This window comes from Diadema antillarum, unplaced genomic scaffold (genome assembly GCF_040938485.1).
Source record: "Diadema antillarum isolate AM-2024a unplaced genomic scaffold, OU_Dant_1.0 scf00000013, whole genome shotgun sequence".
Lineage (NCBI taxonomy): Eukaryota > Metazoa > Echinodermata > Echinoidea > Diadematoida > Diadematidae > Diadema > Diadema antillarum.
The window spans coordinates 2,044,273-2,057,873 of NW_027270902.1; the positions used below are offsets into that span (position 1 = coordinate 2,044,273).

Genomic DNA, 13,601 nt, shown 5'->3' on the forward strand with positions numbered 1-13,601 from the left:
GATGCGAGCATTGTTAGCTATTTCTGTTTTCTACTGTTACTTCTGTCATAATCAAAAATGTAGAATCGTAAAATTGTAACGACTCTCAATAATGGATTATTGTTTAAGAGACTCAAGCGTTAGCGTAGAAAAAGGCAAAAATAGGATGAAATAAAAGCAGTTCATGGGCCCTTGTATTAATATTCCGATAACCGCATAGCAGGGGAGATCGACAAGGAGTGAAAAATAAAACGAAAACAACACTCAAGTATTTTCACCTTTGTTTCGAGAGAGAGAGAGAGAAAAAAAAAGGAATGACACAAAAAGTAGTCAAAGTTCTCAAATTAGATACATTCCTCATTTAGTGTCATGTGCTCGAGCAGTACAGGTAAACATTTTGAATGGCCTTCATCTTAGAATCCGACATCCTGTTGTTTGCCACTGCCAATGTTTCAAAGAAGGAAAGTGAAGTTAGCTAATAAACGAAAATTTCTTATTCTCATCTGTCTGTCTCATCTCGTGAAAATGTGATAGAGACAAATAACAATGATCCAGCTGTTCATATTGAAGTGATGAACAACTATTCTGTTCCTTCGATGACTGAAGATCCACCATCCAATTCCAATATCCGGATGATTCTTTGAACTACTTTCCAAGATAATTTCCTCTTCACTGATATCCTTCACCTTTTGCTGCAGTCGTCATCAATATTAGCTTCCATTCACGGTCTTTTTTATTTGACCGTTTCCGTCTACAACCTTTGCCTTTTTGGAGTTTCTTCAGTTTTCGCAAATAATTACGTCCCCTAAACATGATATATTTGTTACGGTATTTTGTCCTTGACGCTCGCTGTTGTATCACGTTAGAACATAATAATGTGGTACTGGTACAACATACATCTTTTTTCACAACTTTGTTATCAGTGTATCGGAAGTGAAAAAATAGAAGAGGAACCTTTTATATGGCATGCTTTATGTGGAAGCACTTTAGGGGAACAAAATTCAGGGGAACCAAAGGTATAGGAGTATATAGGATTTTATCCTTTCTTATAGTACTTATAACCAAACAAACATACAAAAAAAAAAATCAGGTTAATTTGAAAGTAGTACAAAAAAGTATTCATTTATACACATAATTATGTTGATATATAATTTGAATGACCAGTTCTGCAAGGCAGTTTCCTACTTAAGTTTAGGAAATACAACGGATTTTCGTTTTCTCTCTAATATGTTATTTAAGCGCTCATGAGCACTGTCGATGTGTTTCGTGTTTATCTTCTTTTATTTTCATGGATTTCATCTTAATTTATTGAAACATTGATAGTTTTGTGTAATTGAAGGAAGTACAGACAATAGATATAGACAAAGTTAATGTTTTAAAGCACATTGCAAGCGTCATATCAAACATTACAGAAATTAATGAAGTTAAGGTATAAAGATTAACGCACTGAGATTCAAGTAGCATAACTACACCTACTTTATGAGAATTCTTTCTATTACTTGTTACTCTCGTGAAAGAAATGTTGCTTGGTAAGTAATGTTTGCAAAAGCTTCGGCAGTAAAATACATGTTAAAATCTCCTCCTCTTGCAGCTCCCTGTTTCTTCTATCCACAGGTATTTATGAAAATGCATATTTGAAGAGCTTACTTCTAAAAGTTGCCACATCCATCATTTTTCAATTGATTTAGCGCCTTTTGGAAGCAAGCTCTTCATATATATATATATATATATATATATATATATATAGGGTCCTATTTCTCATAATAGAGTATTTTACATGGCATGGCTTGTCTGAGTGAATGCATGTTAAGCTGGGAGGGTACAAAGCATTCTTTCCATGACGTCGGCTCTATTAGTTCACTGAATCTTTTTCCTGTTATAAGGCACTGGTGTAAAGTATCGTTTCTTTTATTTTTCTCCCTATATGTTTCTTTAAGAAAAGAGAGCCCTGATGACGGTTCATTCAAAGGAACGAAAGAGTGGACGATAAAATACCAGTTTAACTCTAGTTTGTTTCTTGAAATGCAATCTTTAATGCAAGTGAAGTTCAAAGAGTATAAAACTTTAAAGAATATAACATTGAAAGAGTATAAAGCTTTCTTTTCAATGCGTTCGTTCTTTGTCCTTCTATGTCACATAACAAGGCAGATAAAATTGTATCATGATACGTCCCCCTTTTCCCTGGAAATTGTGAATTGACTTATGGAATTCACTGTTGTCTTGTATTTAGACCTCCTCCAACATCATATCTCATCAGACGACGGAGGTCAATTTATCAATAGGTTATATTTCAGATTTTTAAGCCAGAAGAACTTATTTCATGATTATTGATTTGGCCTTCCGGACTGTCATCTCTTGAAATGGAGCAGTTCTTTCTTGCTTTTAGTTTCTCTCAACTCGAGAGGCTGAAGGCACTCAATTCAATGTACAATTTTTATCTGTTTTTAGAAGAGGAATGTTTTGGATAGAAAATGAAGGGTAAACGTGAAAAAAAAAACAGAATGGGAAGAGAAATCATATTCCCTGTGCCTCGACATTTTAAAATCGATAAAGTTCGCAACAACAAGCAGCACTAGACCTATTACATTAGCTTGACGGGAAAACACATGACTTCTACTTTTTATAAGACCTTGATCAATCAACATACCAATTGAATGTGACATAGAAATGACATGAATTGCCCTTATTTCTCAACGAAATCACCAACGAATAGTCAGTACCAAACAAGTCGAGGGGAGTGACTTATTTTTTTTATATCAGTACATAGTTATTAATTTCCAAGCATTCCATATACTTATTCTATTTTGGTTCATGTCTATCTATTAGAAAATCAAATGACCTGAAAGGACTTTTTTTTAATGTCAACCCCAAGTTTATACTTAACATCTTGATTTTAAAAAAAGACTACACATTACTGTTAAAAACTCCTTTCTCTTCCCTGATCTGTATTCTGGACTGAACTGATATACATATTTACAAAACAAACTCCGTAGTCAACTAGCAGTGACTGGGAAAGGTTCATGTTGAGACTATGTTTGTTTTTGTTTTTTTATTAACTATTTTCTTCCTACCTTCCTAATAAATTTTCATCATTCTCCATTCCCTTCCCCCTTCAGTGAATTTTCTTTTCCAACTATAGGATGATAAAATGTAGAACATACCCTTTCCTTTCCCTTTCTTACTAATGAATGGATAATTAAATCTTGGGGTTCTCTTCCAAGTGAATTCACTTACCTGAGGGTAATACTACTTCTAGGCCAATTTCAAATGCGTATGTGCCATTTCACCAGCAAATGAAATAAAGAACGAGTTTAAAGGACAAAGATTAACAAAGCAAGTACATGAAAATGATTGCATTGACTATAAAAGTGATGGTAAAATAACATTGATTAAAATGAGAACATTCCAATAAGAATAGTCATACTGATAATAATGATTAATGGAAATGATGATTGTCATGATAATTTTGTACTCTACCACAAACAGCTAAGATGTTAGTACAATGTTGGGAATGATTTCCATACTCCACATGTGCGGAAGAGCACCGAGTGTATCTTCATCGACAGTGGTTGCTAAGTAACATATTAAATCAACATTTAACACATGCTATCGCATGCGCACAAGCTCTACTGGCTGCTTACGCCCTAAAACCATGGTAGGAAAGAGTGGCAAGACAAATTTGATTCCGTTTTACTAAACAAAGAACACAACGTGAGTACGCTGCTCTAGGATTGTCTGGCTCGTGATTTAAAGGAAGCGTAATAAACTATGACTTGGTACTTTAAACAAAATCGGTTTAGATTACGATTAAAATCTCCATCGACAGCATTCATCACAAGGTGTAGCTCTTTTACCTACAATTCGATACTGCAGGTGAAATTTGCTGTCAGAATTTACGAGTGACTTTATGGAACACTTTCGTCTCTCGTTCAAATTTTCAATTCTTAAGGCAGCGTGGTATCAAACTGGTTTCGCACCAAAGGGACGTGTAATAAAAGCCGCGTCTACGGAGTTCTGAAGTAAATCAATTCCTCTAGGTTTAATGTTTCTGTGATCGAATTGCTACGATCACTCACGGTACGTCAATGGCAGTTATGCTCACTGAAAGCAATTTGAGTATTGGTAATAACTTTGCTTCTGGGGAAAGAAGAAAATCCCGGGAGGACTTCTGCAAAAGAACGCACAATTCAGTGGATAAGATGATGGCGGTCATGCTGATTTTCGCACAAAAAGAAATCTTGATTTTTCGTGAGCATTTGTCTTTTGATGAATGTTCATTAATTTTTTTTTATTAAAAAAGACAATGAATATCTGACGTCACCTCGCTAGAATGACTACGTGCATATTTTTTTCCCCATTATTATTGTTTACAAACTATACGGCACTACAAATGCCCGCATATTTTCGTTCATTTTTTTTTTCCTTCCTGATGTTGGGGGAAATACTGTTCTGATTACGTACTGGCACATAGCATGTGTATCATTGGTCTTAATTTGCTAATAAAGGTTTTATGTTCGCTTTATGTATGTTTGTGTATAATTATGTAAACAGGTGTGTAATATATATATATATATATATATATATATATATATATATATATACGCATACACATACATACAATGTATGTGTGAGTGCGCGCGCGTGTGTGTGTATGCGTGTGTGTGTTGTATAGGGCCTATATGTGTAGCGATGACATTCTTACCTTCTGCTATCTATTTTCAGAATGGACTATCACTTCTTTTTCTCCGTCTATCAGAAAACTTTTTCTCCGTCTATCAGAAAAAAAAACTTACAAGCGAGAAGAACGTTATGGTTTCCATGGAAGCGCAGAGGGTATTGTTGTCGTTGTTGTTACAGTCATTCCTTACAGCGTATTATTAAGAAAGAGAGTAGCTTTTAAGCGGTTTATTCACTTGACCAGTATTGATACGATTTTGAGTTCTCATATTAAACAGACTACACAAAGCGGATAAACCTCTTTCGAGAAGAAACGCTGGACATTGCTTTTATGAATTGAAGATCTGAATATAAGAAGGACCCAAGTCCAATTTTTGGCCAAATTCAGTTTGACATGGGAAATTGTAGCTTATGCATGGACTCATCTTGTGTATAAATGATAAATCCTAATTACCCCGAAAGTGCCTGAAATGAATGAGTTAAATCTTATATTAATGTAAGAATGAAGGACTTGGGTCATTCTTACATTCATATTATAGCGCCCTCTCTCATCCTTCTCTCATCTCTATAGCAGAATATCATGTATATGAATCAAAGAACGACCCAAGTCCATATGAATCAAAGAACGACCCAAGTCCACCACACAAAATGGCCTCTCCACAATTAATGTAAATGTTAATTGTCATTATAATATATGTTCTAATTTGTATATACAATGTTGCCTTCCCATCACAGTTAAATAGAATATTATTGGACAAATAAAAAAGACATGAAGTTTTTTTTTTTTAGTTTACTCGAAATTGTCTTCCATGGACTTGGGTCGTTTAATACTCAATTATTTGCTTTCAAATAATTCAAGTAAGCATGGACAATTTGATAAAGTGGGACGCAATGGACATCGGTATTGTGAGTCTAACTTGCTTTTTCTTCTTCTTGAATAGATAAGGCTGGACAAATGTCGGCATTTATCATTTGTTGTTTCTGTTTTTAGAGCTTGAACCTTGACATTAATAAAGCTTTTCAATTTTTTCGTACGCCCACGGATATGCAAAAACCCTATCACCGTTTGATGCAAAAGTCGAATCTTTTACACTCAAGTTCTTAAACAGAGTTGATAGGGGAGGGGTAGCCACTGGATATATAATTGCGTCGTTGGATAGGTCAGTTTCACGCCCACACTCGTCCAAGAAAGAAAATAAAGTAGCTACATAATCTTATAAGAGGCAAGCTTTGCGAGATCAGTACACAAAAATGATGCACAGGACAGAGTGGATCGGTGAGAATATTGGAGGAGAATAATAGAAGTGTTTATTATGAGCGCAGCGAGTGAGTTTTAGACTATTTAAGGAGTTAAATGAGAGCATCCCATTCTGACTGATACACGAAATAGGCCTGGGCATCAATTGTATTATAAAATGGGCGCGTGAATTCATAAAATGCAACCATTGTCCCCATTATGCGCCCGGTACACCTAAAACACTATTCAAGACTTGAGGAATGCATTCGGATTTTACCGGACGCATGGCTCAGTGTGGATCAGTAAAACTTATAAAATAGGCCTTAGAATCTCTGCATTCTGATTGGTCAATTGTCGTGCATTGGTTTTTACTGATTCACAATGAGCCACTACAGCAACAAAAAGTAACATTCTGGAAGATTCTGGCATTCTCCTTACATTCTGGTATACTAGGTATACACATTAACTGTGGTAAAAATCAAATACATTACAAAGCCCTGAAAAAAATATCAAAAATTTCACACACACACACACACACACACACACTGAATAGCAATATGTTCATTCAAAAGCACATTGCATAGGGCCTACTTACATCTCGGTATAGCTTAAACTTATAAACTATTACATGTTTCTGCACACGTACCCAATTTATGAACAATTAATAAACAAAGAAGTGAACAGATAACAACTATATTTTGAGAAAGCGATTTATGTTTAAACTCAGAATAGTGGTATAATCTATATACTTATGTGTGTGTGCTTGTGTTTTTAACTAGTCATTATGGGTTTTCGTTAGTTGTTTTTCTTTTTTTGACAAATTATCTGCCAAGTCTGGCCTCCAATACTGGGCTGCATAAATCCATGGTGACTGCCACTTAGTGGTCGAGAAGCAAAAACCCTTCTCATGCAATTGTGAGTACGCCCTTCACAACACACACCTCTACCACCGGGGTCATCACACGAGACCGACACCCGAGTCATAAAGCCCACGAGTTCAACGTTGAAAACAGGTCCATGAGGCGTACAGCTCACGAGTCATACAGCCCATGAGTTCGACACTAGGTAAAAACAGCCCACAAGTTCGACAGATACAACACGGGGCTTAATGTGTCGGTCTCGCGGGGCCTTGTTAGCTTAGTGTCGAACTAATGGGCTGTCCGACTGGTGGGCTGTATAACTCGTGGGCTGTATGACTCGTGGGTGTCGGACTCGTGACATGCACCCCTTCCACCACCAACACCCACACTCACGTCCAGAAGCTACTAGATTGACCCTAGTCCACTTCCTGGCCTGTATTCGTAGCATCCATTGTCCATGCATGCAGTGTGCCTACCACGGACGTTGATGGCGTCTGAATTACACATAATTACCGATCCTGGGAGGTGTTTCATAAAGCTGTTCTTCAGGTTACGAACGACTTAAAAACGACTGTTGATTAGTTCTTGTGCTGAATTTTTGAAATTCTGAGAAGTATAGCACATCAGAACTGATCGCCAGTCCTTCTTAAGTCGTTCGTAACTTTAAAAACAGCTTTATAAAACACCCCCGGCGGTGTTTCACCAAGTCGTTGTTAGGTTACGAAAGACTTTAAGAACGACTTGAAAACGTTCTGATGGGCTCTATTTATCGAAATTTCAATAATTCAGCACAAGGAGTGATCACCAGTCGTTCTTAAAGTTATTCTAAGCCTAAGAACAACTTGGTGAAACACCACCCTGAATACATTTTGTTTTTTCGGGAGTACCAATTGGTGGAGTGTCGGAGTGATCAGCGGTTTGGCGCATTGTGTGGGGTGCATGCATCTGTGCATGTAAGCGTGTGTTAGTCTGGGGAATGCGGACGATTAAAATCGTCCAGTATCTGGACTAGATTCAGTGGCGGATCCAGAGGGGGCGCACCGGGCGCGTGCCCCCTCTTTATTTTTGCTAAAACAAAAGAAATTAAAAAAAATAAAAAGGGGGTGGGGGCGTGCGCCCCTCCTGTTAATTTGGTAAAAGCGCCTCCCCTTTATGGAATTCCTGGATCCGACCGTGATCCGACCCCTGAACAACACCAAGATGCAGCAATAACCTGTAATCCTAGTAAGTACGGTACATAGAGAACCCTCAACACTCATTGGTTCACTTTTCACAGTAAAATAATCATCCTAATATTTACATAATAATTGTTTTCCCTGTACTACTTCTTCACTATACACGAAAATAACACACTCCATTGCCTCCATCTTTACCAGGACCACTACCTCCATTAGCCCTTACAAACCCCCAGCCAGGCAAATGTCGGCCCTACCTTATGTTACTAACCCTATATTCTCGTCCAACTGTCATAGTCAAACATACCTACGGTAATGGCAAATGAAACTACTTGAAAAAAGTTCTCCCTCGACTATGCTAGTATCTACATGGCTAATCTAGAAAAAAAAAATGATTGAATAAATGAAAGTAATGATATTTTACAATTTTATTTTGTCCGTATTCTATTCTTCGCAATGTGATTTTCATACGTGTATAAAATGGTGCGTCGAAGAGTTCAGGGGAGTGTGATCGGTATTATGAAAAGGAAAATAATGTCTTAAAGCGCATATTGAGGCCTGAACAGTTGATAATTATTCCAATCAACAAATGTGAACTCATACCCTAAAAAATGTTAACTACACTTTTTGTGTGACATTTGAGTGAGGTTTCCATTTGTGACCCTGCATCACAAAACCAACAAAAAGTCGCCAGACATGGATTTTTAGTTGAGGGCATATTCTTAAAAAGCAGTCTCTAAGCTTTAAAATGATGTATAACTCAATTCAAATGGACTCCCCTAACCTATCTAAATACTTGAAAGAAAGCACACTCTCTGGAAAAGTGTGACTTAGAAAAGAGGCTCTGAAGTACAGGGTCTATTCAAGTGCTTAATCTTTACCAGCCATGCTAGCTGTGCAATGAACGGGACAAAACACAGGAGGTAAACCACTGGAGCAACAACAATGAAAGGATTATTAGATTAAGCTGAAATTAAGCATGCTCTATTAACACATTCTGATCATGATTAACACCAACTTTCAAAACAGTAGAATTATCCTTTTAAAAGTTATTAGACTTGAAAGTGAAGAATGTGTAAAGGATTTCAAGAAATGAAAAGGGGACTCTAAGATATACCTGATCATTCTCTTCTCCCCCAAAAATGGGTTGTAGAAAAACTGCTGAAAATATACTTTCCCACTCATGTTATGATCCCAAACTAAAAAATAATGTAGAAGAAGGATAGCTCTTTCTGAAAATATTAAAACTTTATGACTCGGTTGACCCATTTCACCTTTTTTGAGTCCTCACGAAAAATTAAGGTGTGCGACTTTTTGTTCGTTTTGTGATGCACGGTCGCATTTGACCTCAAACTTCATGCATAGGCCAGAAAGATTATGGAATAGTTTAGTGGAAAGCTGTTGAGTGTCGTATATATGGGGTACTAATGAATGTTAATGTTAATATAATCAAAGAAGTTTTGAAAGGACTGCGGAAGTAATATCTTCGTATACTTGTACGTGAATATCCAAGTTTGAAATTTATGTATATCATCCTAAATCCCATAAAACCTAACGGGGTACATTTTGCGCCCTCCCTTATTTTCGTTTGCCACTCCAACGTCCCCAATCCAATTTCAACCACATTTGATGACTTTACTTACAATTTTAATGCAAATAATTTAATATCTAAGTTATCCATGTTTGATATCATTGCTGGCTGCCATGGCAACCGTTAACTGACAACAATGTCAGTCAGAGTTTTGATTTTTTGTTTTATTTTTACTATTCCAGTTTCAGTTAACAATATTAAGTGGAGGAAATGGGGTTTTCTTCCTGTAATTTGCTGAATTAGCAAAATGCTAAGAAACTGTGGTTGTGAATGACCCTTTTTTTCTTAACATTTTCTTTCCTTTCATGAGACATAGCTAGGCAACAAACAATAGATATAATAGAGATAATAGAAAACAACACTTTTCAAAGATTACCATTAGTTTTATTTTGTGTCATTTTGTATCTTTTACTCAAGATTTGTTTGTAGTTTCATTGGTTTATCATGTCATCAGTCTGCAAACGCATTATTTTGGCAAAATGAAATGTGATAACCATACATGTATCTATGCCAAACAATACATTAGGTCTCATAATATATATCTTCATACTGCAATGAATAGCGCTCCCCATGTGATGGCCTTGAGAAATTTTTACCATGACAAACAATGAAGTTTGACTTGCTTTTTGTTTGTGGCAAGTATGAAACTGATTAGTCCAAATAAAGACACATTTAAAAATGAAAAAAAAAGTAAAGAAAAATGTACTATGTATTTCTTTGTACTTTCGTATAGTGCACTCTGAATGGGTAACCTACAGAAAGTTCAAATAAACGGTTATGTGGAGTTTAGTTGTTCTTCCCATGTGCCAAATATGACGATAATACATGAAATGAGTCATAAAAAGGAAGAATTAAGTTATTACAATGCATATGACTTTGATAACAATAGACATCGCAGTTTATACAAAATGCTAATCTGTCTTGAAAATTAACAGTTGTTATGTTTCTATGATCACGCCAAGTTTTGTTATTAAAAACTACTCCAAAAATAACAATTAATCATCGTTTGTCTAATTGACAATTTCAATCTATACAGATATTACATTCAGCAGACTGAGAATATGAGGCATCATCATAAGTATAAATTGACACTTTTCGAAATATTCAATGATAATCTATTACATTTAAACCATGAATACATTTTTAACGATTCAATATCTAAACTACTTTTAAAAGTGTCAAACTTTCCGTAAGAAAAACATTATTATTTGTGTCATAACAAAACCTATCATAACAATAAGACCGAATAAACAATGACATTTATAAATAAGAGATGATATCGTTCCTAAATTGAATCTTGCGGGTCACTATATCTTATTGTCAGTCGTTGTGACTCTGCAGCCTGAAATTGAACATACTGTATAGTTTATAGATTACTGAAACAATCTCCGAAACCACCGTTAAGCATCGCCGTGCGCCCCATTTACATCTCATCAATTAATCTGCATTAAAATAATTACATGGTATATGATTCGACAAAATAATTTGCAACCTATACTATTAACATAGTTATTAAAAAAAGCAAAAGAGAATGTTTTTCACACTGGCTTGTGTGCTTGCATGAAACAAACACATTGATTTCTAAGAGTTTTTGACTCAAGGAAAAGACTTTCCAGGCTTTGTTCAAGTTTTAGAAACGCACAAAATGGATTCAGTGTTCACCCACTGATCGAGAAAAAGCAGCGAAGCTATGTAACTTGATGAGCGCTTCATGCGGTATGTCTCGGATTATTTTGACCAGGATGAAGCCCAAGGCGAGCGTCCGTGGTCTTTCGGCCGCGCGCAGCGGCTTGGCCCGCCTGGACTGGATCGGCCTTTTGGCTGAAAACAGACTCATTCTTATTGGTAGTGCACGTGAAGAACTCTTTAAGGGCAATTCTGAAATTCGGATTACGAGCCAGATAAATGAACGGGTTGGCGCAGCTGTTGTAGTAGCCGAGAACCGTCAGAACGCGGTGGAGCGGACTCCGGAAGTATGACAACGGGACGAAGCCGACAAGGTAACCGAGGAAAGCCACCTGGTTAGGCAACCAACAGACGATGTAGACGAGAATGACGATCAGCATCATTCCGATGACGCGATTACGAGCCTTGATGTGCACATCAGCGACGGCCGAGGTCTCGTTGGCTTTGAAAGTTGACGACTGGATGTGGAGCTTGACGGCGATGATAGATTGCGTAATAAGCATCGTCAGGACTGGGACGATGATGCGGACGGAAAACCAGAAGTAGCCCATGGCGGCATAACCCGCGTCTGTCGTGATCGTGAACGTGCATTCATGGCTTGTCTCGTCGACTTTGATGACGAAGAAGGTGAATGAGAGCGACAGGAAGGCCGCCAACCAAATGACTGCAATTGCAATGTTGACCCGACGGATGGTCACGATGTGTTTGAAGTGGAGTGGGTAGACAACCGCGATGAATCGATCGATGGAGATTGCCATGAGGATGTAGGACGAAGCGGTGACTGATATCCACAAGAATGTGTCCGGGTATAGAATCAGGCAGGCCAGCATGCCCGTCCAGGAATTCGGAACTCTTCTCGCACTCGGCGACGGGATGATGAAAATCGACGTCAGGAAGTCGGCGATGGCCAGGCTACCGATGAGGATGTCAGTGGATCGCGCCGATGAGCGACGTTGGAAAATGATGACGGCTACAAGGAGGTTGCCTATGGACCCCAGTATCCCTGAGATGAGCTGGAGGATGGTGTACCACCGCCAGTCCAATGTCCCCCACACCCATTCGGGTTCATCATCAGTTTCATCTGTTTGAAAGTTAAATCAAATTGATGTACACTAAGTCAGGCTGTTGAACTTCCCAAAAAAAAATGGCATGAAATCTTATATTATTGTATGTTACAGGTTGATATAACACCATTCCTGTTCTCTGCTTATGTTATACGTCTAAAGCTTATGTAAACATACAAGTTAAGCATGTATCATTTTATTACTGCAAATTAGACAGGTTTGATGATGAATCCTCTAAGGTTTATAAAACAAATGCGATGGTGCTTCACAAAGGTAACAAAAAGTCGCACGCCCTGATTTTGCGTCAGGACTCAAAATAGATGAAACGTGTCAACTTAGTCAATCTGGAGCTTTATATTTTTTCTTAAAGAGCAATAATCGTCTTTATTATTCGAAAATTTTGGATCATGAAACAAATGGGAAATTATGGTTTTAGCAGTTATTCTAGAGCATTTGTGGTAGAATAGTGTATAAATTGGATATGTCTTAGAGGTCCTTTGTCATTTCTTGAAAAAAAAAACACCTTTACACATTCCACTTTAAACTCTAAAATTCTTTGAAGGATGACGCTCCTTCTTTGAAAGTTGTCATTAGTCATGAATAGAGTGTGTTCACAAAGCATGTTCAATATCAGTATAATATGCAACGTTTTAATAATTAGAAAAACGATCACATGTAACAAATATACATATCATAAATTACCATTATATTTTGAAATAAAAAATAAAAAAAGAACATAACGATATCTAACTTTAGAATAAACTGGTACTTACTCGCAAGCGACTCGTTGTATTCTATAGAAGTTACTGTGTTCTCGACAATTTTTAGCTCGTCATCATATTTCGCTGAGGTTGCAGCGAACCAGCAGGCTGTTGTGCCATCATCACCGCACGGCCCTGACGTGGCGCGTGTTGCATTACCGGTTGCGGATATCTCCGTGGCGTTGTCGATTGTACGTGCAAAGGGCGTGGTCCTATTGACTTCATCCGCATTCACCGATCGCCCAGATACATGCTGGACATGAATGATGATGGAGATGATAGTGGCGATGGCCGCAAATATCTTTGCGAAAGTCATTGTGTCAACTGCAACGGGGGAACAGTAGGGAAAAGAACAGTAAGATCGAGATAGAAAGAGAGAAAGGACGGGTTGAGAGTTCGGTACATAATTTATCATCGACGTTTTTGTAATTGTTGATTCAAAGATAAGTAAAGGAAGTTAATTGTTTGGCGTGAATAAAGCGCAAATATGGTGAATCCTTTGGAGATGTGCACATGAATATCGATTATCCCGCGGTGACGTAGATGACTTCATAACTATAAACATTACTGA

General features: G+C 37.3%; 1 protein-coding gene across 1 annotated transcript; it reads right to left on the reverse strand.

Moving 5' to 3' along the window:
• Window positions 1-11,228: 11,228 nt before the first annotated feature.
• On the reverse strand, window positions 11,229-13,346 carry LOC139721491 (allatostatin-A receptor-like). The gene is made up of 2 exons (XM_071632807.1): window positions 13,043-13,346; window positions 11,229-12,286 (listed from the first exon to the last, which is right to left on the reverse strand). Exons 1-2 carry the CDS (start codon window positions 13,344-13,346, stop codon window positions 11,229-11,231), a joined length of 1,362 nt encoding a protein of 453 aa, XP_071488908.1.
• Window positions 13,347-13,601: the final 255 nt, after the last annotated feature.